This window comes from Callospermophilus lateralis, chromosome 1, assembly GCF_048772815.1.
Source record: "Callospermophilus lateralis isolate mCalLat2 chromosome 1, mCalLat2.hap1, whole genome shotgun sequence".
NCBI lineage: Eukaryota > Metazoa > Chordata > Mammalia > Rodentia > Sciuridae > Callospermophilus > Callospermophilus lateralis.
The window spans coordinates 57,649,641-57,677,157 of NC_135305.1; the positions used below are offsets into that span (position 1 = coordinate 57,649,641).

The 27,517-nt window shown below is 33.5% G+C and overlaps 1 protein-coding gene across 1 annotated transcript in view; it reads left to right on the forward strand.

Moving 5' to 3' along the window:
• The window catches only part of Fbxl13 (F-box and leucine rich repeat protein 13), a 203,540-nt gene that overhangs the window by 19,106 nt on the left and 156,917 nt on the right, over positions 1-27,517 (forward strand). The window contains exons 4-7 of the mRNA XM_076853668.2: positions 8,457-8,524; positions 9,495-9,649; positions 12,999-13,108; positions 15,446-15,607. Of these exons, the coding sequence (XP_076709783.2) occupies positions 8,457-8,524; positions 9,495-9,649; positions 12,999-13,108; positions 15,446-15,607 (495 nt within the window). The remainder of the gene's footprint in view (positions 1-8,456; positions 8,525-9,494; positions 9,650-12,998; positions 13,109-15,445; positions 15,608-27,517) is intronic.

The following is a 27,517-nucleotide window of genomic DNA, read 5'->3' on the forward strand; positions in this document are numbered from 1 at the left end:
ATATATATACACACACACATATATAAAACATATATTTACCAATAAATCTTTCAGTTGCATCTTTGACAGAAATGGCAGTTTTAGAAAATATGAACATAGTGTCAAGGGCAGAGAAAGAAGGTTGCTGAGTAGGATGCTCAGCTGATCATCTCCCCACAGATACCCCAAGTTACAAACTACTCACACACCAAATGACCTTCACAGGAGCTAAGGAAATCAGGTAAGAGACTACAGTGCCTGATTTTAGTTTAACAGAACAAAAGGATGTACTGAAGAAAGCAGAAAGAGAAAAGAGTTGCCCACATCATTCCTTCCCCTAACTGTAAACAACCCAGTGTGGAAAAAGCTGCCTTCTGCTTGGGAGAAGTAGACAGAATTAAGTCTAGGCTTTAGATTTGAAACCCAGTACCAGGCCTGCCACGTAAAACCCAGTAATGGGCCAAGCCTCAGGGCTCCTCTGGCCAGGTCAATAACAGCAGAGTGTGACCAGCTGAGACACTGAACTGTCTTAGGCCAGGATGTTGGCTCCTTCTACTAGGCTTCCTCCAAGAGCAGCAGATTAGGGAACAAGATTCTATGCTTAGGGAGTAACACATAAAAGGTAGCATAGGGCTTTTTCTTGGAGGAGCTCGGTGCCCAATAGAAACTGAAGGCCATATACTCAGGCAAGAGATCACAGAACAGTCCCTGCATGAGGCAGAGGCTAGAGTGCCAACAGGACAGACTTAAGTTTTTATCTGTATCATTTCAAAGCTGGAGCCGGCTAGGAGCACATCCACCCTCCTCCACAGAGAGTGCAGGCCCTGCAGCTATGAGATTCAGGTCCCTTACAGTTTAGCAACAGTCTTGGTAGCCAAGGGACTCTATTACCTGTTCCCAACCTTAGACAGCACAGCTGTTGCCAGGCCAGGTGCTCTAGAAATGGCCTGGCAACAGGCAGAGACCTATGCTCCAGTGAGACAAATTTATGCTTTGCCTGCATAACTGCTAGCTGTAATGTGGGCCCCAGTAGATCCCTGAGATTATGCAGGTTCTTGTGGCTGTAGGATTCAGGCCTGATTCAACTTAGTGTCAGTCTAGGTGGCAAGGGACTGCTTCACCAATATTATCCCAACCTCAGACAGGTTCAATGTCCAATACCAAAAAAAAGTCTAACTTTATGCCATATTTTGAAATAATGCAATCCTCCAAATCAAATTTTTCTTGAGAAGCATTACCTTTCAAAGCTGACAGAGAAATTAATTCAAAGTTTTATTTTAAGTTCTTGCCATTCTGACTTGAGTGAGATGGAATATCAATGTAGTTTTGATTTGCATTTCCCTTATTGTTAAGGATGTTGTACATTTTTTTCATGTATTTGTTGATTTTTTACATTTCTTCTTTTGAGAAATGTCTGTTTATTTCATTTGCCCATATATTGAGTGAGTTATTTTATTTATTTATTTTGGTATTAATATTTTTGAGTTCTTTGTATATTCTGGATATTGATCTCCTGTTGGAAGAGTATTGGCAAAGTTTTTCTCCAATTGTGTAGGCTCTCTTTTCATACTCTTGTTTTCTTTGCTGTGCATAAACTTTTTAATATGAAGGCATTCCACCTATTAATTACTGACATTTTTTTCTTGAGCTTTAGGAGTCTTATTCAGGAAGTTTGTGCCTACACTAATATGTGGGAGTGTTGAGCCTATGTTTTCTTCAAGCAGTTGTGACATTTCTGGTCTAATATCTTAAGTCTTTGGTCCACTGTGAGATTATTTTTGTGCAGGGTGGGAGCTAGGGACCTAGCATGATTTTTCTACATATGGATATACTATTTTCCCATTACCATTTGTTAAAAATGCTTTCTTTCTCCAACACATATTTTTTGTATGTTTGTAAAGGATCAGATGATTGTATCTATGTGGATTTTTTTTCCTGCATCTTCTATTCCATTATGTTGGTCTTCATGTCTGTTTTTGTGCCAATACCATACTGTTTTTGCTACTATAACTTTGTAGTATAATTTGAGATAAATTATTGTGATGCCTCCAGTATCTTATTGCTCACTATTGCTTTAACTATGCTGGTTGTTTTATTCTTCCCTATGAATTTTAGGATTTTAAAAAAATTCTGCAAAGAGTGTCATTGGTATTTTGATGGGGCTTGCATTGAATCTGTATAATCACTTTGATACTTTTAATATGTTTTAAAATGCAGATTGATAATATTTTATTAAGAAATTTTCTATGGCCATTTTTGACAGAATTAATTCTGCCCATCCAAAATCGAAGTAGATTTTGCTGTCTTCTAAGACTATCTTTAATTTCTTTTTTCATGTTCTATTGATTTTCTCTGTAGAGGTCTTTTACTTCCTTGGTTAGATTTATTCCTAAATATTTTATTATTTTTGAGGCTACTGTGAATGGAATTGTTTTCCTGCTTTCTTTCTCAGCTGATTCATTTTTGGAGTGTAGGAAAGTTACAGATTTTTATATGTTAATATTATAATCTGCTACTTTGCTGAATCTGTTTATTAGTTCCAAAAATCTTTTTGGTGGAGTATTTTGGATCTTCTAAGTACAGAATCATGTCATCAGCAAACAGAGATAATTTGACTTCTTCTTTTTCTATTTGTATCCCTTTAATTTCCTTTTCTTGCCTGATTGTTCTAGATAGAGTTTCAAGAAATATATTGAATAGGAGTGGGAACAGTGACATCCTGTTCTGTTCAAGATTTTATAGGAAATACTTCCAGCTTTTCTCCATTCAGTATGATGTTGGCCTTGGGTTTGTTGTAGATAGCCTTTACAATTTTGAAGGAAGTTCCTTCTTTGCCTAGTTTTAACATGACTAGGTGCTGGAATTTGTCAAAGGATTTTTTTAATCTATTGAGATGATCATGTGATTTTCCCCCTTGATTCTATTTACGTGATGAATTATATTTATTGATTTGCATATGTTGAACCAAAATTGAATTCCTGGAATGAAACCAACTCAGTCCTGATATACCATCTTCTTAATATGTTTTTAAATGCAGATTGCTAATATTTTATTAAGAAACTTTCTGTGTATGTTCATCAGGAATATTGGTTTTCTTTCCTTGACATGTTTTTATCTGATTTTAGTATCAGGGTGATACTGGCTTCATATCCCCTTTCTATCTCATGGAACAATTTGAGGAAGATTAGCTTTAGTTCTTTTTTAAAGGTCTGGTGTAACTCAGCTGTGAAAGCATCTGATCCCAGGCTCTTTGTTGGGAGGCTTTTTATTAGTGATTTAATCTCGTTGATTGGTATTGATATGTTTAGGTTTCTATATCCTCTTGTTTCAATCTGGGTAAGTCATATGTGTCCAGAAATTTGTCAATCATCTTCTATATTTTTTATTCTATTGGCATATAAGTTTTCAAAATAGTTCCTAATTGTCCTCTGAATTTCAGTAATGTCCATGGTTGATTTATCCTTTTTCATCTCTACTTTTGTTGATTTGGGTCTTTTCCCTTTTTTGGTTAGTTTTTCTAAGGGCTTATCAATCTATTTTATCTTGAACCAGCTCATTGTTTGATTGATTCTTTGTATTATGGTTTGGATATGAGGTATCTCCCCAAAACTCCCATTAATGCAAGTGATATTCAGAGGTGAAACAATTAAATTATTAGAGCTGAAGCCTAATCAGTCTGCCCTAGTATAAATGGACTGACTGGGGATATTGACTAGAGGTGGGTTGGGCATGGCTGAGGAGGTGGGTCACTGGGAGTCTGCCCTGGAAAGATGCACTTTCCCTGTGGCCCCTTTCCCTTTCTGCTTCCTGACCCCACCATGAACTGAATGACTTTCTTCTGCTGGGCCCTTTCCCCATAATGATTCCATTGCCCTAGAGCAATGGAATCAGACTGACACCTCTGAAATCAGGATCCCTAAGTAGAATTTTCTTCCTATAAGTTGTTGGGTATTTTGGTCACAGTGATGCAAAAGCTGACAAAACACTTTGTAATTTTTTTATTCTCAATTTCATTAATTTCAGCTTTAATCTTAATTCTTTCCTGTTTTTCCACTGGTTTGGAAATTAATTTGTTCTTGCTTTTCTAGGACCTTGAGATGTAACCTTAGATAGTAGGGAACTCTCTGTTTTATTTATTTTTCTTTTTTAAATGTAGACATTTAGTGCTATAAGCTTTCCGCTCAGAACTGCCTTCAGAGCTTTTGATATATTGTACCTCTATTCTTGTTTGTTTCTAAAATTTTTAAAATGTCTATCCTGATTTCTTCTCTGAAACATTTCTCATTACAAAGTATATTATTTAATCTCCATGTATAAACATGGTTTCTATTTTTTATTTTTATTACTGATTTCTAATTTTACTTCATTAACTTCTGATAAGATGCAAGGAATTCTCTCTTTCTCTCTCTCTCTCTGTCTCTCTCCTTCTTTTTTGTTAAGACTTGCTTGGTGTCCAAAACATGATCTAATTTGGAGAAGGTTCCATGTGCAATTGAGAAGAAAGTAACTTCAGTTGTTGATGGATGAAATTGTCTGATAGATACATTTGATTGATAGTATTCTTTTTTTTTTTTTTTTTAAGGTCTAAAGATCCTTTACAAAGTTTCGTTCTGGATGACCTATCTATTGGTAAGACAGGTGTGTTGAAATCACCCAGTTACTGTTTTGGAGTCTATCTAGGACTTTACAATGTGTAATGTTTGTTTTATGTATGTAACTGTGCCAACATTAGGGGCATAAATATTTATAATCATTGTATCTTTTTGTGGGGTGGACTCTTACCAGTATAAAGTAATCTTCTTTGTCTCTTCTGATTACTTTTGGCTTGAAGTTTGCTTTTCAAATATGAGAGTGGCTACTCCTGCTTGTCATTTGGTCTCCTTTTGAATGGTATATCAACTTTTCATCTTCAGATTATGTTATGTCTTTGCTTAGAAACTGAGTTTCTTGTAAACAACATATCATTGATTCCTGTTTTCTAATCCACTCTGCCTTTTAATTGGAAAGTCAGGGCCATTTACACTTCATGTTACTATAGAGATGATTATTTCCTGTCATTTTGATCTTTTTTTGGGGAGTGGGGTACTAGGGATTGAACACAGGGGCACTCAGCCATGGAACCACATACCCAGCCCTTTTATTTTATTTTATTAGAGATAGGGTCTCACTGAGTTGCTTAGTGCCTTGTTAAATTGCTGAGGCTGGCTACTCCTATCTCATCTTCCTGAGCCACTGGGATTACAGGTGTATGTATAACAATGCGCCTGGCCCCATTTTGATTTTTTCTAAAGTTTTATTTTGTCTTGACTCTCCTTTTTAAAATTATTCTTCTAGTGGGATTTATTTATTTTCTCTCTTTTAAGTTTGTTTTGTTTTTTTTTCTGCATGAAGTATTTTTCTAAGAATTTCCTATAATGCTGGTTTAAGTCATCATGGAATCTTAGTTTATGCTTATCTTGGAAGTTTTTATTTGGTCTTCAGTTCTTAAGCATAGCTTTGCTGGATAAACTAATCTTGGTTGACAATTATTATCTTTCAGAACTTGGTACATATTATTTCAAGGCCTTCTGGCTTTTATCTGGGCTAAGAGATCAATGGTGATTTGCTTAATTTACCTCTAAATGTAATCTGACATTTTTTTTTTCTTGCAGCTTTTAAAATTCTATTCTTGTTTTGTATGTTAGACATTTTAATTATAATATGTCTCAGAAAGGATCTTTTTGATCTAGTATGTTTAGGGTTCTGAAAACATCCTGTATTTGAATCTCCCTTTCATTCCCAAGGTTTTGAAAATTTTCTGATATTATATCACTGAACAGGTTATGCATTAGTTTATATCTCATTTCCTTTCTTTATATCAATAATATGTAGATTTTGTCTCTTCATGTTGTCTCATATTTCCTGAACATTCTGATCATGGTTTCTTATTGTTGTTTTTGCCGACTAAATTTTCAAGAATTATGTACCTTGTCTTCAAGGCCCGAAAATCCGTCTTCTGCATAATCTCTTAGTGATACTTTCCATTGAACTTCTAATTATTTTTAATAAATTAATCATTTTTTCCTAGGTTATCTGTTTCATTCTTTTAAAAAATATTGATCTCTTTATTGAAATAATCTTTCACTTCCTGTATTTTCTCTTAGTTCAGAAAATGTGCTTTTTTTCTTTCTTTTTTTTTTTTTTGGTACTGGGGATTGAACCCAGGGGCACTGAGCCACATCTGTAGGATTACTGGGGATATAATAGCAGGGGGATGAAACCAGGAAGGAGATAAGTGGTAGCAGTAAATTGCACTTGTTTAACTCTACTATGGGTCCCTAAGTTTCTTACCCCTGATCCTCTTAAGATGATATCACCTGCAAAGTGCTATATAAATATTTACAATAAATAGTATAGGTCATGAAATGAGTATACTTTTTGATTAAATGAATGTGGTTGAAATCATCTGGCAGTGAGGGTTCTAACTCAGGAAGGCCTATCCTCCACTGGGATAAGGCTTGTGTTGACTCTAGTTTAGCTCAGTGGAACTTTTGGCCAAGTGCAACCATTATTGGGCATAAGCCTGGATAACTTGGCCCTCACATGGTTTCATTTCCACTGTCAATATTCTCACCACTCAGCAACTGCCTTTATAGCAGTGTTTTGCACACAGTAGGCACCCATCAAAAACAAATGCTTTTCAACTCTTTTTACATGTTCCACAGTTTAGATTTTTAAAAAATTTATATATAATTTATTTTACTGTAGTCATCACAAACTATATAATGATTGAGTTCCCAAAAACTAGAAACACTAGCTAAAAGGTAATTTTAATACAAAATGAAGAATGAAATAAATATATCAATCCAAGATGAAATAACTTTCAAAATGTTTTCTTTTAATGCAGTAATATAAGCCATTAAAGTTTTAGAAAATCTGGGTGTATAAAAACTTCTCATATGAAATAAAATGATTCATTGTATGTTCTATTGAAACTGATGATGTTAAGAATGTGATACTGCAATTTATTTAGATTATAGAGGCCCTTAATAATAAGAATTTTCTTTATGCATTATGTTCTACAGTTAACACTGTCTTTAATCTTTCGAACATTCTTATACAAATACCTATACATTTAGATATTAATCAGTTTTCTTTTTTAGTTTGTTCTAATTAGTTATACATGGCAGTAGAATGCATTTTGACACACTGTACACAAATGGAGAACAACTTCTCATTCCTTTGGCTATATATGGTGCAGAATCACATGGGTAGTATAATCATAATGTCCTTCTCATTCCACTGTCCATCCTATTCCCACACCTCCTCCCCTCCCCTCACTCCCCTCTGCCCAATCCAAAGTTCCTCTGTTCTTCCCTACCCCCACCCCCATTATGGATCAGCATCTGATTATAGAGAAGAACTTCAGCCTTTGATTTTTTGGGTATGGCATGTTTTATTTAGCATAATATTCTCCAGCTCCATCCATTTACCTGCAAATGCCATAATCTTATTCTTCTTTATATTATTGTGGGATAGACCCCACAATATTCCATTGTGTATATATACCACATTTCTTATCCATTCATCTGTTGAAGGCATCTAGGTTGGTTCCACAGATTAGCTGTTGTGAATTGGGCTGCTATAAACATTGATATGGCTGTGTCACTGTAGTGTATGCTGATTTTAAATTCTTTGGGTATAGACAGAGTAGGATAGCTGGGTTAAATGGTGGCTTTTTGCAAGTTTTCTAAGGAATCTCTATACTACTTTCCATAGTGGTTGTACCAACTTGTAGTCCTGCCAGCAATGTATGAGTGTACTTTTTTCCTGGATCCTCGCCAACACTTATTGTTGCTTGTATTCTTGATAATTGCCATTCTGACTGAACTGAGATGAAATCTTACAGTAGTTTCGGTTTGCATTTTTCTAACTGCTAGAGAGAATGAACATTTTTTTCATGTTTGTTGATCTATTGTATTTCTTATTCTGTGAAGTGTTTGTTCACTTTATTAGCCCATTTATTGATTGGGTTATTTTAGACTTTTAATTTATATGGTTTTTCTTATTCCTGCTTGGTGAGGCATTCCTACACTTTTTTTACATTTTTTTTTTTTTAGGAAGAGAATCTCATATCCTTGATAAGCAAAATCAGTCTTAATTAAATAGTGACCAGTAGAACTGCAGTTCTATTCTTTTATAAATACAGCTAATAATAACAGTGCTATAATATATACATTAAAATGCTTTAAAGTGAGATGTAATAGGATAATTTTAATCTGCAATTCTAACTTTTAAAAAATAGATTTTAGGCATACATAATAAAATTCCTAAATATTTAAGTGATATATAGTTCTTTCAGTCCATTCTTGTCTCCCAGATGCCTAGTTCCTTTCCCCAGAGGCAATCATTGCTCTCATTTCCTTGTGTATCTTGTTCAGGTAAACTGTGTATTCCACTTATGTCTAATGTTTATTTCAATTACTTATTTATTTTAGACGACTCCAGAATTGATGATAAAAGCATGCACCTTTTATACTGGACATTTAGTAAAGACCTATTTTGGGTAAGAATGTGATTTTTCTGATAAGAATCTGATTTTTATATACTATTTCTTTTTGTGTTTTTATTCATGATATTCTCCACATAAAGAAAAACTCACTCTTAGCCAGTTGTGCTGATTTTTTCTATTTAAGCATGTTTCTACCATTTCATTTTTAAACAATTTTTTAAGATTGTAGATGGACCCAGTACCTTTGTTTTATTTATTTATTTTTATGTGGTGCTGAGGATCAAACCCAGTGCCTCACACATGCTAGGCATGTGTTGTACCACTGAGCCACAACCCCAGCCCTACCATTTTATGTTATATTTTTAAAAAATATTTAATCAGAATGTATTTGGTTAAAATATATTTTTTACTTCTTTGAGATATAACTTTTGTATTTTATGTTTTTCTTTTTCTTTAATAAAACTTATAAACAGATAGTACAGGTCCACAATTCTCTTATCTGAAATCCTTGGGGACAGATATGTTTTGGAATTTGGATCCCCCTTTTTTGTTTTTAATTTTTAAATTTGTTCTAATTAGTTATATATGACAGTAGAATGCATTTTGACACATTGTACACAAATGGAGCACAACTTCTCCTTCCTCTGGCTGAATATGGTTGCCGAGTTGCACAGGTACTATAATCATACATGTATATAGGGTAATAATGTCTGTCTCATTCCACTGCCCCCTTTTTTCTTAAATCATCATTATGACAATTATTTTGGGAAATTGAAGTTATCCTAACATGACATTATTCCATGATTTCTTTATCTTATCCCAAAAGAAATAAGGCTGCCATATAACATCTGTAATCCTCTGTAATCATTAAAAATTCTTCAGGTCACCCAAATGTATAGAATTTTCTTTCTATGCTGTGATTTTGAGGAGAATAAAGGAAGTGTTAGTTCTTGTTCCATTTAACGTATTTACTAACGGGTTGCTATGACATCAAAATGTTATTTTTCTGTGTTTCTGCCTGCAGGACTTGGAAAGAAATAGCAATGCCTCATATAAACGTAGAGGATACCCTAGCTGAAAAAATGGAAAAAGCAATAATTTATTGTGATTCTAAACTTAAAAAATTTTTATTTCATCAATGGTACTCTTATACAAAAAATCAAAAAGCAAAATTTCAAGGTAAATCCTTACATGATAACAATAGTTTTTTTTTTTTTTAAATTTACTTATTCAGAGAATCAGTAAACTTACAGTTTAGCATGGTTTGTATTATTGTCATAAAATTAAGGTAGAGCCATTAATTCAGAATACTTAGTGACATTTTGTTTAAAGATTTTATTACAATAGAAAAGAGGCATATTTAAAATTAAATCCTGTGTATTGGTGTATGAATATATAAATATAAATAGGGATTTATTATCTTTTTACATAGTAAAGAACTGGTATGTTATAGGTGGATATCAAAGTTGACTACTTTTATGGAGACCTATATATTCTTTACAAATATTTAATTTAATTTATATATGAGAAAGCTTAAAGAAAAATCATTTCTCTTAATTAAGAGTAGTGGTAGCCAGGCATGGTATTGCCTGTATCCCCACTCCTGCAATCCCAGCGGCTAGAGAGGCTGAGACAGGAGGATCATGAGTTCAAAGCCAGCCTCAGGAAAAGTGAGGTGCTAAGCAACTCAGTTAAGACCTGTTTTTAAATATAAAAAATAGGGCCGAGGATGTGGCTCAGTGGTTGAGTGCCCCTGAGTTCAATCCCTGGTTCCACTCCTGCCCGCCGCCCCCCCACCCCCCACACCAGTAGGGGTAAAGAATTCTAGCCTTTTGCTGGGATGTTGTTGCTGCTCTCTAGTACTGACTCATATATGACTGTGCAAATCACAAAATCATTTCCTTTTGTGTTGTCTGTACCTCTCAGAGTGGATCCCCTGAAGGTTTTAACATAAATGTGATGAAGGATCTAGTTAATTGGCTAACTAGAATTTCACAGGGCTGTAATGGTAGGTGGTAACTATCTTCAAAATTCCTATCTTGGAGGAATTGTGAGCTCTGTAGTAAAAGCAATTTAATTTGTACATGAGAATGGGGATGGCCTCTATCATTTTTTTTTCCTCTTTCCACTTCTAGGCTACTTCTTCTATGTCTCAACACCTCTCCCTACTCTTGTGATGGTTTTTTGCTCCTGGTTTATGTTTCTCTTTTCACTTTTCTTTCCCTTTCTCAGGCTTTCTGTCACTGCTGCATCTTCCTTCTATTGTTCTAAATCTCTCTCTTGTCTATTTTGCCTTTTGTACCTTTCACCTCCCAATCTCTTAAAAACATCCCAGTTACAATCACATTGTGGCCCTTCAGGATGTTATTCTTCCTGCCCTATCCTTAGTTCATATACCTTGATCATGAAAAAAGTTAAAATCTTGTTTGAGAATTATCAGGAATCCCAAACAATAAGCCCAAGTTATGATTCTCAAAATGGTAGCTTTAAAATGGACAAAAAGGGGCTGGGGTAGCGTGCTCGCCTAGCATGTGTGAGGCACTGGGTTTGATTCTCAGTACCACATAAGAATAAGAAATAAAGATATTGTGTCTACCTAAAACTAAAAAATAAATATTTAAAAAAAATAAAATGGACAAAAAAATAAAATAATAATTATTAAAGTATTTAAAAATTTTTCTAGTTGTCGATGGACACAATATTTATGTGGTGCTGAGAACCAAACCCACTGCCTTTCATGTACTAAGCAAGTGCTGTACCTCTCTACCACTGAGCTACAAGCCCAGCCCCAATATTTAAGTATTTTATGGTACATTTATATAATGTATAATAAAGCCTTGACGTTCTGAAATATTATAAGCTGATGTAATTTAGAAGCTATATAAATAATATAATATATTGGTATATAAATAAGTTTCTGATAAAACAATATAATAATTTCTCACTAAATTTTTTTATTTTGTACTTGTTATAACTTAAAGGGTAAAAACTAAAATCAACCTAAGTATTTGAATGTCTGGAACTGTATTTTGGTGGAAAGCAATTCAAACAAAAGGCATTGAAGTTAAAATGAATGGAAAAACTTATTGTCTTAAATAATTGATTTTCAAGCCATCATTTTATGTGCCCATTTAAAAGTGTTGAAATTTCTAATTATTCTTTTTAAAATATATATGTTTTTAGTTGCAGATGAACATAATACTTTTATTTTATTTATTTTAATGGTACTGAGGATCGAACCCAGTGCCTCACACTAGGCAAGCACTCTACCACTGAGCCACAACCCTGTCCCAGATAATTATTCTTGAAAAGATTACTGAAGTAACATGGTAGAGAGATCTGATTTTGTTTGTTCCTCTGTTTGGGAGCTGAACTTAAAATTGTGTTGTGTGATTCAGCTCTCCATACTGAACCACAACACTTTAAGCAGAATGAAAAGAGTGGTCCTGTAGATGATTAATTAGGTGAACTGAACAGATATGCAATGATAAAAGCTTATTCATTTCTGAGTTAGATTAGCTCAATTTGAGAACTATTAATTAGCCAAACTAGATGAGTTTTAGGCTTTCTGAAGAGGTTAAATCTGAGAACAAAATTACAGTGTGGATAGTGACTACATGGTGACTCTGGAGGCTGAGGCAGGAGGATTACAAATTTGAGAACAGGCTCAGCTATTTAGCGAAGCTGTAGGTAACTTAGTGAGATTCTGTCTCAAAATAAAAAATAAATAATACTGGGGATGTAGCTTAGTGGTAAAGCACTTTTGGTTCAATCTCCAGTACAACCAATCAATCAATCAATAAAATAAAATGAAATAAAAATAAAATTCTAACTGTGATTTTGAAAACTGGTAAACAAATTTAAAAATTTAGTTTTTGAGTGTCAGAAGTAGTCATGTAAAATCTAGATATCAGCTTTTTTTGAAAAGAAAAAACAAAATCCAAAACAAAAACCAAACCAAATATTATAAAAACAAAACCAAAACTAGGCCTTTACTCCTGTGAAAAAAAATAGTTGGCTGCAATTTAGATTACAAACAGGAATATAAATGCAGTCTTCTGAGGGCAGTATCTCCAGGCTTGCTGCTGTTGTCCTCCTTCCTGGCCCTTTTGGACTTTGGATCCCTGGTTAACATGTATAAAGCAATCCATTTAATCAAATAATTATAGCATATAACAAATTAGAAAACATTGGGTCTGAATACTGCCTCATGATTGCATTTCTTATGAATAAGTTTTAGAAGTTCTGGTTTATAAGAAATAGATTTGTTTTAAAAGAAATGATACATAGCTTCACATTTCTATACATATCTTCACATTTCTAAGGGCAAAGGTGAAGTTTACAGGTTCTTAAGGTCTCGGGAGCACTTTTTAATCCTTTCAAAGTAATTAATTTTGGGTGTCATTAAAATCAGGAAAAAACATCTGATGCAACATTGGTTCATATTGTAAGCATGACAGAATATTGAATCATTTGGGTTTTTTTGAAACAGCTTTAATTATATAGGGACTTTATTAATTTTTTTCAGGTGCAATATTACGGATACAAAAGATCTTCCAAGATCACAGACAAAGGAATTTCATTGCAAAATGGCGGGCTATTGTAAGAATTAGAAATAAAATCAGAGAAGAGGAGTTGGTATGGTATATTGAAAACTTAATTTTTTAAAGAATCTGATTTAGTTATAGTATATTGCCTCAGATAATAATGCTATATGTAGAAAATATTAAAATCCTTCATATTTTGTACTTTGCTGGTATTCTTGCTCTTTTATAATATGGTAATTTAAATTCCACTTCAGTTATTCAAAGTATTTGTTTTTACTCTTCTATTTTTTATATTCTGTTTTTAAATTTTTAAGTTCATTATCATCATATCCCAAATATTTCTGATTTTTTTGTTTAATTTGAACTATGAAAATCAAGAAACAATCTTTTAATATTTTGTTTATATTTATTGATAAAGAAACTAAGTAAATATGTAGATAGGTAGATGTCTGAAGTGGAAGAGAAACTAATATGATTTAGAGAAATAAATGATGAAGTTGAATCAATCTATTCCTTCTCTAGATAAGATTAAATTGCTATTTATTTATACTTTTTCAACATTCAATTTAATAAATCAGAACCTTAACATTAAATGATTTCTTAAATTACTAAATTGGCAAGTTTAAAGAATCACTCTTAACTGGAACACCTACTGGGAACTGAAATAGAGGGCTCAGCATCTCTAAGCATAAAAACACCCTAGTTGGCTTAAGTTATCATTATATCATTACTTAAATTTTTTAAAGAATGTTCAGAGTAACTACTAGCATCAGGCTGGAATTTTTTGTAGTTATATTATTTAGTAGGCAATATTTTATTCATATTCTTTGAAGTACTAAGTTAAGATAAAGAGGAAAAAGAGGATTAAATCAAATCTCCCTCTTTTGTGGTTGTCCCTTGGAGGGCATGAGCAATGCCCCTATTCACACAAAAGTGGTTCAGATGTTAAATTGACAATACCACACAGGAATAGCATATGAGATCTTTTTTTTTTTAACTCATGTATGCTTGAAACAGCTCTAAAGTCTGTGGAGGATGTTGAAAAGCTAAAGCACAGTTCTGGCTCTTTAGCATTTATAATTTATGGGTATTAGGCTGTCATTCTTGTAGGCTGACCTCTAACCTTTGCCTTTTGTGGATACCTATGGGTACCATTTTGTGTCTGCTCATTCAGTGCTTTCTACCACTTTGTGTATTAATCTAGTGTTTTGATCACTGTCTTCTATGCCTGATCACTAATTATCTTGTGGCAAAGTAGGTAACTGTATCTGACCAGTCAGCCTCTGTTTTTTAAATATCCTTCCTTAAGCTGAATGTCCCTGAGAGCAGGCAGTATTCTCACAATCTTCCCTATACACCAAGCATAATGTTTTGCACACTCTAGTTGATATATAGAGTACATATCATATGAAGAGTAATTTAATATTATTCTTAATATATATGTGTATTACATAGTTAATTGAGTGTTTAGAGAAGAAATTTTCTTCTAGTTATATAATTTCTTGGCAAACAGTCATTCTATATTCAAGTAGAGTGAGGATGACAGGTATGTGGTCCGAGCAGAGGCAGGGAACATCTGTGTGTGTTGGCTCTCCAATTGTGTGCTTTTCCTTAGACTCTAATTGATAAATACATTTATTTATTTATTTATTTATTTATTTATTTATTTATTTATTTATTTATTTATTTATTTATATTCTCTCTCTATATATTAATTACATGGAAATTGCATGTGTATGGGTGTGAAATGCTAGTTTATCCTTAGCATTTTATATTTATTACACATTTTTCAGGAATGTATCAGAGTAATAATGTAGACTTCCTGAAATGATAAATCAGGCAAATCTCCAAATAATTTCCTTCTGACTCCCCCTCCTTTTATTTTTAAATTTTTATTTATTTTTGCTATTTCTCTGCTAAACACCTCCCTTCCATGCCCTTTTATTACCAGCACCTTCACTTTGTGGGCTTCAGTTTCTTCATCGATAAAAGAGGAGGCTAGATTCAAACTTTTTTCAATGGATTGAGAATTTTTCTTTTATTAGTGCATTATAGTTATACATAATAGTTGGGTTCATTTTGACAAAATCATACATGCCTGGAATTTGATTTATTCCATTTCAGACCCTAGTATACCTCTCTTTCGCTCCTCTCTTCCTTCCCTCTATTCTCCTTCCTCTACTGTAGACCAGATCTTTAAGGTGGCTGCCTGTGCCAATGTTGTATAACAGCTAAGACAAATGATCTGTAATGTAAGCTTTGGTGGTTCAGGGAGTATTAAACATGCATATAGAAAATTTTAATTTATGTAATAACAAGGATAATAAATAATGTTAGGTTGGTGCTATTGTTATGTTAAGCACTGTGCTATCGTCTTATTTGATCTCTATTTCAAATCCATGGAATTTGTTAATTATTTTCATTGCAGATATCAAAACATGAATCTGAGCTGAAAAACTGGAAAAAAAGGTTAAAAATGAAATCTTCTGAAGAATTTGCTTCTCTTGAACCAAGTTTCTCTGAAGCTGTTTTCAAGAGTAAGTCTATGGAATTTGATATTTCACAGTTACCCGAAAATGCAGTATTACAGGTTTGTATGAATTAATTATATACTATATAATATTACCATTTTTGTATATCTTGGGAATTAGGATGATTGTATTTTTGACCATTATTCTCTCTTTTTACAAATTACCAGCTCATATTTTGTCTTTTAGTAAAAATTTCTATAAATTTCATACTGATTTGTAATAGCTCTTTTTTTTAAAGACTGATTCTGTCATCAGTTTAATAGGATATTCATTCTATAAGGCTGCATTTGTGAAGTATATATTTAAAAATACCAACAGTTTTTGTAATAGCTCGTTATATATTGATAATCATATCCCTTTGTCTGGAATCTATTTAGAGATTATTTTCCCCAAACTTGAAGCTTTCATTTTCCTGTGGAGTCCTTGATAACAAAATTTAAAGTTTTAGTGACTCTCACCCTATGATTTCTCTTTATGTCATATTAATATGACAGTATTAGTATGTCATTCTTGATTTTCTAAGCTGTATCACATTTCTTCTTACATTTGTGAAGCTGTTCTTTTTTTTCCTATAAACTCCTATGCCTTGACTGATAATGTTTCTTTGTTTATTGCTGCCCTAGGGTTTATATTATGTATTTTTAAGATATCACAGATTACTTTCAAAGTATTTATGCCACATTATTATAATGTAGGACTTTAACAACAGTGTGCTTTTAGTTATTATTGTCATATATTTTGTTTCTACATATTTATAAACTTCACAATATAATTTATTATATTTGTTTTAAATAGTCAGTTGTATTTTATCCAGCACAATTAAAAACAAATTTTTAACAATCTCAGACTTGCAGAAAAGTTACAAGTATGTTACAAAAAATTTTTTTTCTAAAATTTTGAGAATGAGTTTCTGACATACTATGTCACAACACTGGAATATTATTGATATATTTCCTATAAACATGTTTTTCTCTTAAAGTCAATCATCAAAATCCTTAGACCTAATTCAGGGTTCCTCAGTTATTCCAATGATGATCTAGCAAAAGGGTCTAGCTCAGGACACATGTTGCAGTTGGTTGTCAGGTCTCCTCCGTTTCCTTCAGTCTGGAACAGGTTCTCAGTCTTTCGTTAATTTTCATCACCTTGACATGAAGAAATTAGGCAAGTTTTATGGTGAATTCTCTGAATTTGGGTGTGTTTTTAATACTTCTGCATGAGTTGATTTACCTTAGGCATTTTTACTGGAGCACACAGACATGATCATGTTTTCTTCTTCTCAGTGTATCCTCTCAGTGACTCAGGATTTAGATTTGGGTAGATGTCTTCTTGGGATATAACCTGCTTTGGGCTTCAGTAACCCACAATGAACCACATTTCCTTAGTTTGCCTTCCTTTTCCAATTTGGGTTCCAACTTTTCATTTGGGGATATTCCTCCTTGAGAACAACCTTCTAACACTTCTTGGGCTCCAGAACTCTGTGCCAGGCTGCTCCATTGAGGGGATACTGCCCTTTCCACACTCAATTAATTGGATGTCCTGCTCTGGGCCTCCTGGGCTCCTTCTGTACCCCTCACCTTGCATGGATGCTTCCTCTGCTTGGCTCCACTTAGTGGCTTTAGGACTGGGCTGAAGGGAATAGAGAGAGAAAAGTGTTCAGTTATCTTTCAAAGAAAGTAAAACCCCAGAAAAAAGTAGTTTATATTTTCCCACAAATTGGCTATTTTTTGTTGCTCTTTTTGTTTAGATCTGAGTCTTCATCTGGAGCTATTTCCCTTCAGCATGATGAAATTCTTAATATTTCTTGAAATACAGGTCTACTCCTGCTGAATTTTCTCAGCTTTTATTTCTCTGAAAAAGTCTTCTTTCTTAAAGGTATTTTCACTAGATATAGAATCCTAGGCTGGCTAGTTTTTCATTTTTGAATACTATTCATTCTTTTCAAGATGTGATTCCATTATCTTTTGCCTTGAATTATTAGGTGTTTTCTCTCCCTTCTTTTCTTTTCTGTCTTTTTCTTTTTGTGCCTGGGGATTGAACTCAGAGCTTCACACGTGGGAGGCAAGCACTTTACTGTTGTGCTACATTCTGGCCCTGCCTTGCATTGTTTCAGGTAAGTCAGTGACTGGATATTCTTTCCCCTTTTGTATATAATGTGCCTTTTGTCCTTGTTGCTTTTAAGATTTTTTTGATTTTTCCCTAATTTGATTTTGATATGCTTTGGTATAGTTTTCTCTGTGTTTGTCCTTTTTGATCTGTGGGTGTATATATTTTAGCAAACTTGGAAATTTTTCAGCCATTATTTTTTTTAACTACTTTGGTCTCCTTCTTCTTTTCAAGCATATCTATTAGATAACTTGTTGCCCCAAAGTTCATTGATTTTCTGTTCATTTTTTTCTTTCTGTGCTTCATTTTGATATATTTTCTTTCTGTGCTCCATTATTAATATTTCTTCAGTAATTTTTTAAAGATTTTGTTTTAATTAGTTATACATGACAGTAGAATGCGTTTATGCACTTTGATACATCCTACATAGATGGGACATAATTTCTCTTTTTTCTGAGTATACATGTAGTCACATATATACATACAGTAATAATGTCTGTGTCATTCTACTATCTTTCCTATCCCCACATCCCCTCTCCTTCCCTCCCATCACTTCCCTCTATCTAATCTAAGGTAACACTATTCTTCCCTAGTGCCTCCTGCCTTATTGTGAATTAGCATCCGCATATTAGAGAAAACATTCAGCATTTGGTTTTGTGGGATTGGCTTATTTTGCTTAGCATGATATTCTCCAACTCCAGCCATTTACTGGCAAATGCCATAATTTTACTCTTCTTTAAAGCTGAGTAATATTCCATTGAGTATATATACCACATTTTCTTTATCTACTCATCTATTGAGTGACACCTGAGTTGGTTCCATAGTCTAGCTATTGTGAATTGAGCTTCTGTAAACATTGATGCGTCACTATCGTATGCTGATTTTAAGTCCTTTGGGTATAAACCAAGGAGTGAGATAGCTGGGTCAAATGGTGGTTCCATTCCCAATTTTCTGAGGAATTTCCATACTGCTTTCCATAGTGGTTGCACCAATTTGCAGTCCCACCAGCAATGCATAAGTGTACCTTTTTTACCATATCTTCGCCAACATTTATTGTTGCCTGTATTCTTGATGATTGCCATTCTGACAGGAGTGAGATGAAATCTTAGAGTATTTGTATTTCTCTAATTACTAGAGATGTTAAACATTTTTTTCATATATTTGTTGATCAATTGTATTTCTTCTTCTATGAAGTGCCTGTTCAGTTCCTTGGCCCATTTATTGATTGGGTTATTTGTGGGGTTTTTTTTTTTTTTTGGTGTTAAGATTTTTAAGTGCTTTATATATCCTAGAGATTAGTGCTCTATCTGATGTGTTTGTGGTAAAGATTTGCTTCCATTCTGTAAGCTCTCTATTCACCTCACTGATTGTTTCTTTTCCTGAGAAACTTTTTAGTTTGAATCCATCCTGTTTATTGATTCATGGTTTTAATTCTTGCATGATAGGAGTCTTATTAAGGACGTCAGATCCTAAGCCAACTTGGTGAAGATTTGGGTCTATTTTTTCTTCTATTAGGAGCAGGGTCTCTGTTCTAGTACCGAAGTCTTTGATCCACTTTGAGTTGATTTTTGTGCAGGGTGAGAGATAGAGGTTTAATTTTATTTTGCTACATATGGATTTCCAGTTTTGCCAGCACCATTTGTTGAATAGGCTATCTTTTCTCCAGTGAATGTTTTTGGCATTTTGTCTGGTATGACATAACCATATTTTGTGAGTTTGTCTCTGTGTCCTCTATTCTGTATCATTGGTCTACAAGTCTATTTTGGTGCCAATATTATGCTGTTTTTATTACTATAGCTCTGTACTATAGTTTAAGGTCTTGTACTGTGATGCCTCCTGCTTTACTTTTCTTGCTAAGGATTGCTTTAGCTATTCTGGGTCTCATTTTTCCAAATAAATTTCATGATTGCCTTTTCTATTTCTGTGAAGAATGTCATTGGGATTTTAATAGGAGTTGCATTAAATATGTCTAATGCTTTTAGTAGTATGGCCATTTTGATAATATTAATTCTTCCTATCCAGGAACATGGGAGATCTTTCCATCTTCTGAGGTTTCTTCAATTTCTTTCTTTAGTGTGCTGTAGTTTTCATTGTAGAGGTCTTTCGCATCTATTGTTAGATTGATTCCCAGGTATTTTTTTTTGAGGCTATTGTGAATGGAGTAGTTTTCCTAATTTCTCTTTCAGTGGATTCATCACTGATGTATAGGAATGTGTTTGATTTATGGGTGTTGATTTTATATCCTGCAACTTTGCTGAATTCATTTATTAGTTCTAGAAGTTTTCTGGTGGAATTTTTTGGATCTTTTAGATATAAAATCATGTCATTAGCAAATAGTGATAGTTTGAGTTCTTCTTTACCTATATGTATCCCTTTAATTTCTTTCTTTCTTTCTTTCTTTCTTTCTTTCTTTCTTTCTTTCTTTCTTTTAGTCTAATTGCTCTGGCTAGAGTTTCAAGGATGATGTTGAATAGAGGGGATAAAAGAGGACATCTTTGTCTTGTTCCAGTTTTTAGCAGAAATGCTTTCAATTTTTCTCCATTTAGAATGATGCTGGCCTTGGGTTTAGCATATATAGCTTTTACAATGTTGAAATATGTTCCTACTATCCCTAGTTTTTCTAATGTTTTGAACATGAAGATGTCCTGCATCTATTGAGATGATCATATGATTCTTGTTTTTAAGTCTATTAATATGATGAATTATGTTTATTGATTTACATATGTTGAACTAACTCTGCATCTCTGGGATGAATCCCACTTGATTGTGGTGCACTGTCTTTTTAATATTTTTTTGTATGTGATTTTCCAGAATTTTACTGAGAATTTTTGCATCTATGTTCATCAGGGATATTGGTCTGAAGTTTTCTTTCCTTGATGTGTCTTTGTCTGGTTTTGGTATCAGGGTGATATAAGCCTCATAGAATGAGTTTGAAAGAGTTCCCTCCTTTTCTATTTCATGGAATACTTTGAGGAGTAGTGGTGTTAATTTTTCTTTGAAAGTCTTGTAGAACTTGGTTGAGAATCCATCTGGTCCTGGGCTTTTCTTGGTTGGTAGGCTTTTGATGGCGTTTTCTATTTTGTTGTTTGAAATTGTGCATTTAAATCATGTATGACCTCCTTATTCAATTCGGGTAGGTCATATGTCTCTAGAAATTTGTCGATGTCTTCAATATTTTCTATTTTAATAGAGCATAAATTTTCAAAAATAGTTTCTGTATTTCAGATGTGTCTGTTGTGATATTTCCTTCTTCATTTTGTATTTTAGTAATTTTAGTTTTCTCTCTTTTTCTCTTCATTAGCATGATTAGGAGTTTATCTATTTTATTTTTTCAAAGAACTACCTTTTTGTTTTGTCAATTTTTTCAATTGTTTCTTTTGTTTCAATTTCATTAATTTCAGCTCTGATTTTAATTATTTCCTGTCTTCTACTGCTTTTGATGTTGATTCGTTCTTCTTTTTCTAGGGCTTTGAGATTTAGTGTTAGATCATTTATTTGTTGACTTTTTATTCTTTTAGTGAATGCACTCAATGCAATAAACTTTCCCCTTAGTATTGCCTTCATAGTGTCCCAGAGATTTTGATATGTTGTATCAGTGTTCTCATTGACCTCTAAAATTTTTTTTATTTCCTCCTTCTCCACTATCCATTTGTCATTCAATTGTTTATTACATAATCTCCATTTGTTATAGTAGCTTCTATTTTTTATTTTATCATTGATTTATAATTTCATTCCATTGTGATCTGATAGAATGCAGGGTTTTAAATTTTTTTTTTAATTTACTAAGATTGCTTGGTGGCATAAGATATGGTCTATTTTAGAGAAGGAGCATGTGCTGCTGAGAAGAGTGTATATTTGCTTGTTGATGGATGAAATATTCTATATATGTCTGTTAAGTCTAAATTATTGATTGTATTATTAAGTTGTATAGTTTCCTTATTTAGTTTTTGTTTGGAAGATCTGTCCAGTAGTGAGAGAGGTGTGTTAAAGTCACTCAGTATTATTGTATTGTGGTCTATTTGACTCTTGAAATGAGAAGAGTGTTTTTTTTTTTTTTTGATGTACATAGATGCTCCATTGTTTGGGGCATAAATATTTACAATTGTTATGTACTGTATATATATATATCTCTTAAGAAGTATGAAATGTCCTTCTTTGTCTCTCCTGATTAACTTTGGTTTGAAGTCTACTTTATCTGAAATGAGAATGGAAACCCCGTCCTTTCACCTTCAGCCTGTGGATGTCTTTGCTCATGAGGTGAGGCTCTTGAAGACAGCATATGGTTGGGTCTTGCTTTTAAATTCAATCTGTCAGTCTGTCTTTTGATTGATGAGCTCAGGCCATTAACATTCAAGGTTATTATTGAGATATGATTAGTATCCCCTGTCATTCTGATTTATTTCTGGTTTCTGATTTGTCTTAGTTTCTCATTTGGTTGAATGTCACTTTAGTCTAGATCCTCCCTTTGCTGGTTTTCACTTTTTTTTTTTCACTTCATCCTCATGGAATATTTTAATGAGAATGCTCTATAGTATAGGCTTTCTAGTTGTAAATTCTTTTAATTTTTCTTTATCCTGGAATGTTTTAATTTCATCTTCAAATCTGAAACTTAATTGGCTGGATATAAAATTCTTGGTTGGCATCCATTTTTTTTTTCAGAGCTTGAAATATATTATTCCAGGACCTCCTAGCTTTGAGGGTCTGGGCTGAGAAATCAGTTGAGATCCGAATTGGTGTTCCCCTGTATGTAATTTGATTTTTTTCTCTCTTTAATATTTTATCTTTATTCTCAGTGTTAGTCATTCTCATTATAATGTGTCTTGGTGTGGGTCTGCTGTAATTTTGTACACTTGGGGTTTTGTAAGTCTCTTTTATTTGATTTTTTCCATTCCGTTCTTTAGGTTTGGGAAATTTTCTGCTATTATCATTGAAAAGATTGTGCATTTCTATTCCAATAACTCTGAAATTTAATTTGGTCTTTTCATGTTATCCCATAATTCTTGGGTGTTCTCTTCATGGTTTCTTACCATCTTCTCCACGTGTTCTACTTTCAAGGTTATATATTTTGTCTTTATTGTCTGAGGTTCTGTCTTCCAAGTGGTTTAATCTGTTGGTGATACTTTCTATTGAATTTATAATTTGGTTTACTGATTCTTTCATTTTGAGGATTTTTGCTTGTTTTTTTTTCTTTCATAATCTCTAACTCTTTATTGAAGTGGTCTTTCACTTTCTGTATTTTTTCTTTGATTTCACTCCTATACTATCCTTTACTTTACATATCAATTTAACTATATACAATCTGAACTCCTTCTTGGACATTTCTTCTACTGTGTTATCAGTGGCTTCTGTTGTTGAAGCATCTTGGTTTGTTTGGGATTCTTTTTCCCTTGTTTTTTTCATGTTGTTAGTATTTTTTCCTCATCTAAAAGTATGCATCTAAGACATCCTGTAGACCTATAGTGTCCCTGAAGGTTTCCAGTGTGGTTGTGCAAGCCTGTAATCCCAGCAGCTCAAGAGTCTGAGACAGGAAGATCGTGAGTTCAAAGCCAGACTCAGCAATGGTGAGGCACTAAGCAAGCCAGTGAGACCCTATCTCTAAATATAATATGAAATAGGGCTAGGGATGTGGCTCACTGATCAAGTGCCCCTGAGTTCAATCCCAAATACAAAAAAATAAAATAAAATAAAACAAAGAACTGGGAATATAACTCAATGGGCTCAATCTCCAGTGCCAAAAATCAACCAACCAACCAAACAGCATTTAATTTGGTAACTTCTCTGGCTAACTAATCCTCAGGGACTTGAGTGGAAAAAAAAAAACATAAAAATATTATATGAATCAGGTCATAACTTTACAATTTAAGTGTTAGTTTTAAAAATAAATTTAGATTTATACATACAAATCACCTAATGTTTTGAAGGAATAATTGAAAATGGCAATTTGGAAATACAATTTGAACTTACTTGGAAAACACATGTGAACTGTAGACTTGCTTCTTAGGTCCAGTTACATCAACTCATGAAAACAAGTCCATTTCTGTTTTGCAACCGTTTTCTTTAGCATCATTTACCCCTTAGGGAATCCAGCTTCATTAGCAGATGGTGGGACTCATGTACTATCATCAAACTTCCGGCCAAACTCAGAGCTAGTAGGAGGGTTGCCAAAGACCATTTTTCAGGAAAATACAAGTTGTTTTTTTTTTAGTCCTTCTGTGTAGTTTGGCCCACAATACAGAGAAAAGCCTTATGTTGGTGAATTTGGAAAGTCTAAATGATGTAGTTAAGTAATGCAGTTGTCTTGAAGTGTAAAATTTTTTGATTAGTTTCATAATGTAAATGCTGCCTTGTGGTCATCTTTCATTTCAAACTACTGACTTTTTATTAGTTTGTAAAAGATGTAAAGCATGTGGACTTGCAAACAGTTATAAAATCACCTTCAGATTTTACAGTGCTGTTGTCTCATTTTCTCACTTGAGGTATAAAACCTGGATAGCTATTAAAACTATTACCATGCTGTAGAAGAACCAGATGGTTCAGGCTTGTTTGATTAAATTGCTTGTAATTGTAAAACAAAGAGTTTTCTCAGTGACTTCTTAAATCCATGCTTTGATAACCTCAGGGGTCAGTCTGACCTTATTTTACCAAAGCAGAGTGGTTCCAGGTTTCATAACTATGTACTGCATGAACATCAGATAAGGGAAATTTCCAAAACCATCATGCTCTATCAAGGAGCTGTGTGTGTTGGCTTGATTTGTTATGTGGGTGAAAAGTAGACGAAGCAAAACACATAAAATTGCTTTAGAAATGGTTTATTTTTGGTAGAAGTTATTCTACTCCTAACCTCCTAGCTTTCATCACTCCAATCTTAATAATTCTTTTTTTGTTGTTGTCGTTCTTTTTAGGTATACATGACAGTGGACATATTATACCAAAAGCTGAATGTTCCAATAGGTGGAAACATGTACTTTTTTGACAGAGATTTATTTCCCAGGAGTACTCCTTGAAAATGTTCTCTATTCTCTCTCCCACCATCCACAAAAATTAATTAAAAAAATAACTATGGGTGAATGGCAGAAAGATCAATGGAGGGAAGGGAAAGGAGAAGTGCTGGGGTCTGAATTAGAAGAAGATATATTCCATGCTTGTATAATTATGTCAAAATGGATTCTACTGTCATGAATAACTAAAAAGAACCAACGTCAACAACAACAAAATATCAAAATAGAACAAAAGAAAAAAGTGTTATTTATTCACTATTTTTGTAGACTAAGCATATCTTGAATTAAAGTCTTCCCCCTTCCCATTGTTTGTTAGTTCCAGGAAATGATTAGAGCAACTTTGGTTTTATTCAGTCAAGAGAAGATTAGGACTATTCTTCAGTGATACTGTGTTTTAGTACCTGGCACACTGTATTCTCTTCAGGGCACTGAGAGCTGCCCTTCAATTTGTCACACACCGGAGAATATGGAATATACAGTGATATATAAAATTAAACATTAAATGGGTGCTAGTGATCCCATGAGAAAACATTTGTTGACAGGAGAAACTGATAAATATCTCTTTGATTACCAAAATTATTTTAAAACTTTTTTTTCCTGGCTATTGTTTAGGGAAGAGCCCATCATGAAGCAGGCACACTGTGATTCCTTGCAGATTAGGATCAAGTTCATCATGATGTCCCCTTATTTCAATTTCATTACCAAGAATAGGCTGCAATCCTATATTGCTGTTACATTTTTCTAGAAAGGAAACATTCCTTGAAATTGTTTCTGTAATTCCTCCAAATATTTTCTTAGATCAATATTTCATTCTGAAATGTTACTGTCATCTAGTGGTATTAAAATGTATTGTAGACATAAGTTTCTTAGGAGATACAATAAATTAACTTATAAATTAAATCCTATGTTAGCATTTGTGTGTTCGTGCCTATGTGTACACATGGTCATTTTTAATTCCTGTAATAGGAGAGTGACCTAAATTTGAAGCTGGAAGTTATGAGTTTTAGGTCAGATTTTTCAATAGTATCTATTGAAATTTGAACAAGTCATTTAACCTAACTCTCAGTGGATTGGAAATAATAAAGGTCATCATGATAAGAAAACACGACTGAGGGAGAAGTGTTTTTCTTACCACCCTCCCCGCTTTTTTGGAGAGGCAGGATGATAAATTCAGTTTTAATTAAATTTAAAATATACAAGCAAATTATATGTTATTAATAATATCTTGCTTTACCTTTTATGTTTGTTTTCATAAAGTTCAAGTTTTATATCATATTTTTATTTTATTTGTTCTTTTTAGATACACATGACAGTAGAGTGTGTTCTGACATATTGTACATACATGGAGTATAACTTATTCTAATTAGGATCTCATTCTTGTTGTACATGAATGATGTGGAGTGACCCTGGTTATGTATTCATGTATAAGAATAGGAAAGTTATGTCCACTTAATCAATAATTCTAAGTTGAAGAGTTTGAATGATTTTAACCTAAAGTTTTCATGATTTTTAAATTGATTAATTTTATCAAGAGCCATCCTTACAAAAATGATAGAGCATATGGAAGATGAAAAACTATAACATAGAGGCAGCCAGAAGGAAAATGAAAGGATACGCTCTGGCGTATCCTGAGCATGCTGCTTAATCTTTTTTGTATTTAGGTGGTCTCATATGTAAAAGGAGGGTGAGGGTAAAGATGGTGAAAATGGTGATGGTGGTGGTGGTGGTGGTGGTGGTGATGATGATGATGATAGTGATATCTTCTGCATTTGCTCTTGTGAGGATTAAATGAGTTAGTATTTATGAAGTTCTTTGGACGATGCCTGGTGTACAGTAATTTCTCAATAGATGTTACTGTTATTAACCATTGAGTTTAGAATATTGGATGGTGGAGAAAACACCAGATGGGAAGTTAGGAAGAATAGATTCTAAACTCAGCTTTGCTGCCTCTGATTGACAGATTTTTCTAGGTATCCAATTTCTCTCAATCTCATTGTAAAGACTTTGAAAATCCCTAGCAAAAATATTTACTTGTGTTTTCTCTTTGAAATGAGGACAGGTTAGGGTGACTTCCATCTCTACCTGTCTGTAAATCTTGGATGGAAATGAATTCAACGTCAGGAATAAATTCTGAAAAACCTAGAGAGCATTTTATATATGCTCTCATCCCTGCCTGGAATGCTCCTTCATCCCAGTAGACTGACTGGGTTGACTGGAGCTCTTTCTGTGTGTAGTGATTTATATATCATCCATCAGAGAGGATTTTTTTGACCACCAGCTCCAAAATCAAGTCCTGTGTAGAATCTTATTCTTTTCCTTCCTAGTACCTATTACTATTGTAAATAGTTATTAATTCTGTGTGTCTCTTACACTAAATTTATGCTCTCTGGGTTTTGGGGTTAGATGATCAAGATTTTATTCATTTAATTTATTATTGTCCATTTAACGTCTATAGTACCTAAGGCTCCATCTTAGGGGCTGGGGCATAGTAGATTAGATAATAGCAGACTTGCTCTTAAGGGATTTATGTTTTGCTGTGAAGAATCAGATAGTAAAAAAGTCAACAAACACAAAATCATGCCTCATATAATTACATGCTGTGAAGAAAAGAAATCAGGATAGGATGAAGCGCAACTGGGGTATACTGCTATAGACAGTACTGTCAGAGAAGGCTTCTCTCTGGGAGGTGTTTGCTAGAAGAATTTTTTAAAAAATAGCTAGGAAAATGAGATAAATACTTTAGGGATGGTTGAGTAGGTGAGTTTGGCTGGGAGAATTTATATTGGGAGTAACAAGATATAAATTTGGAAAGATGTGTTATTGGGGCCTTGAATAAGAGATGAGAGATAGGCTTCAATCAATGGGCAT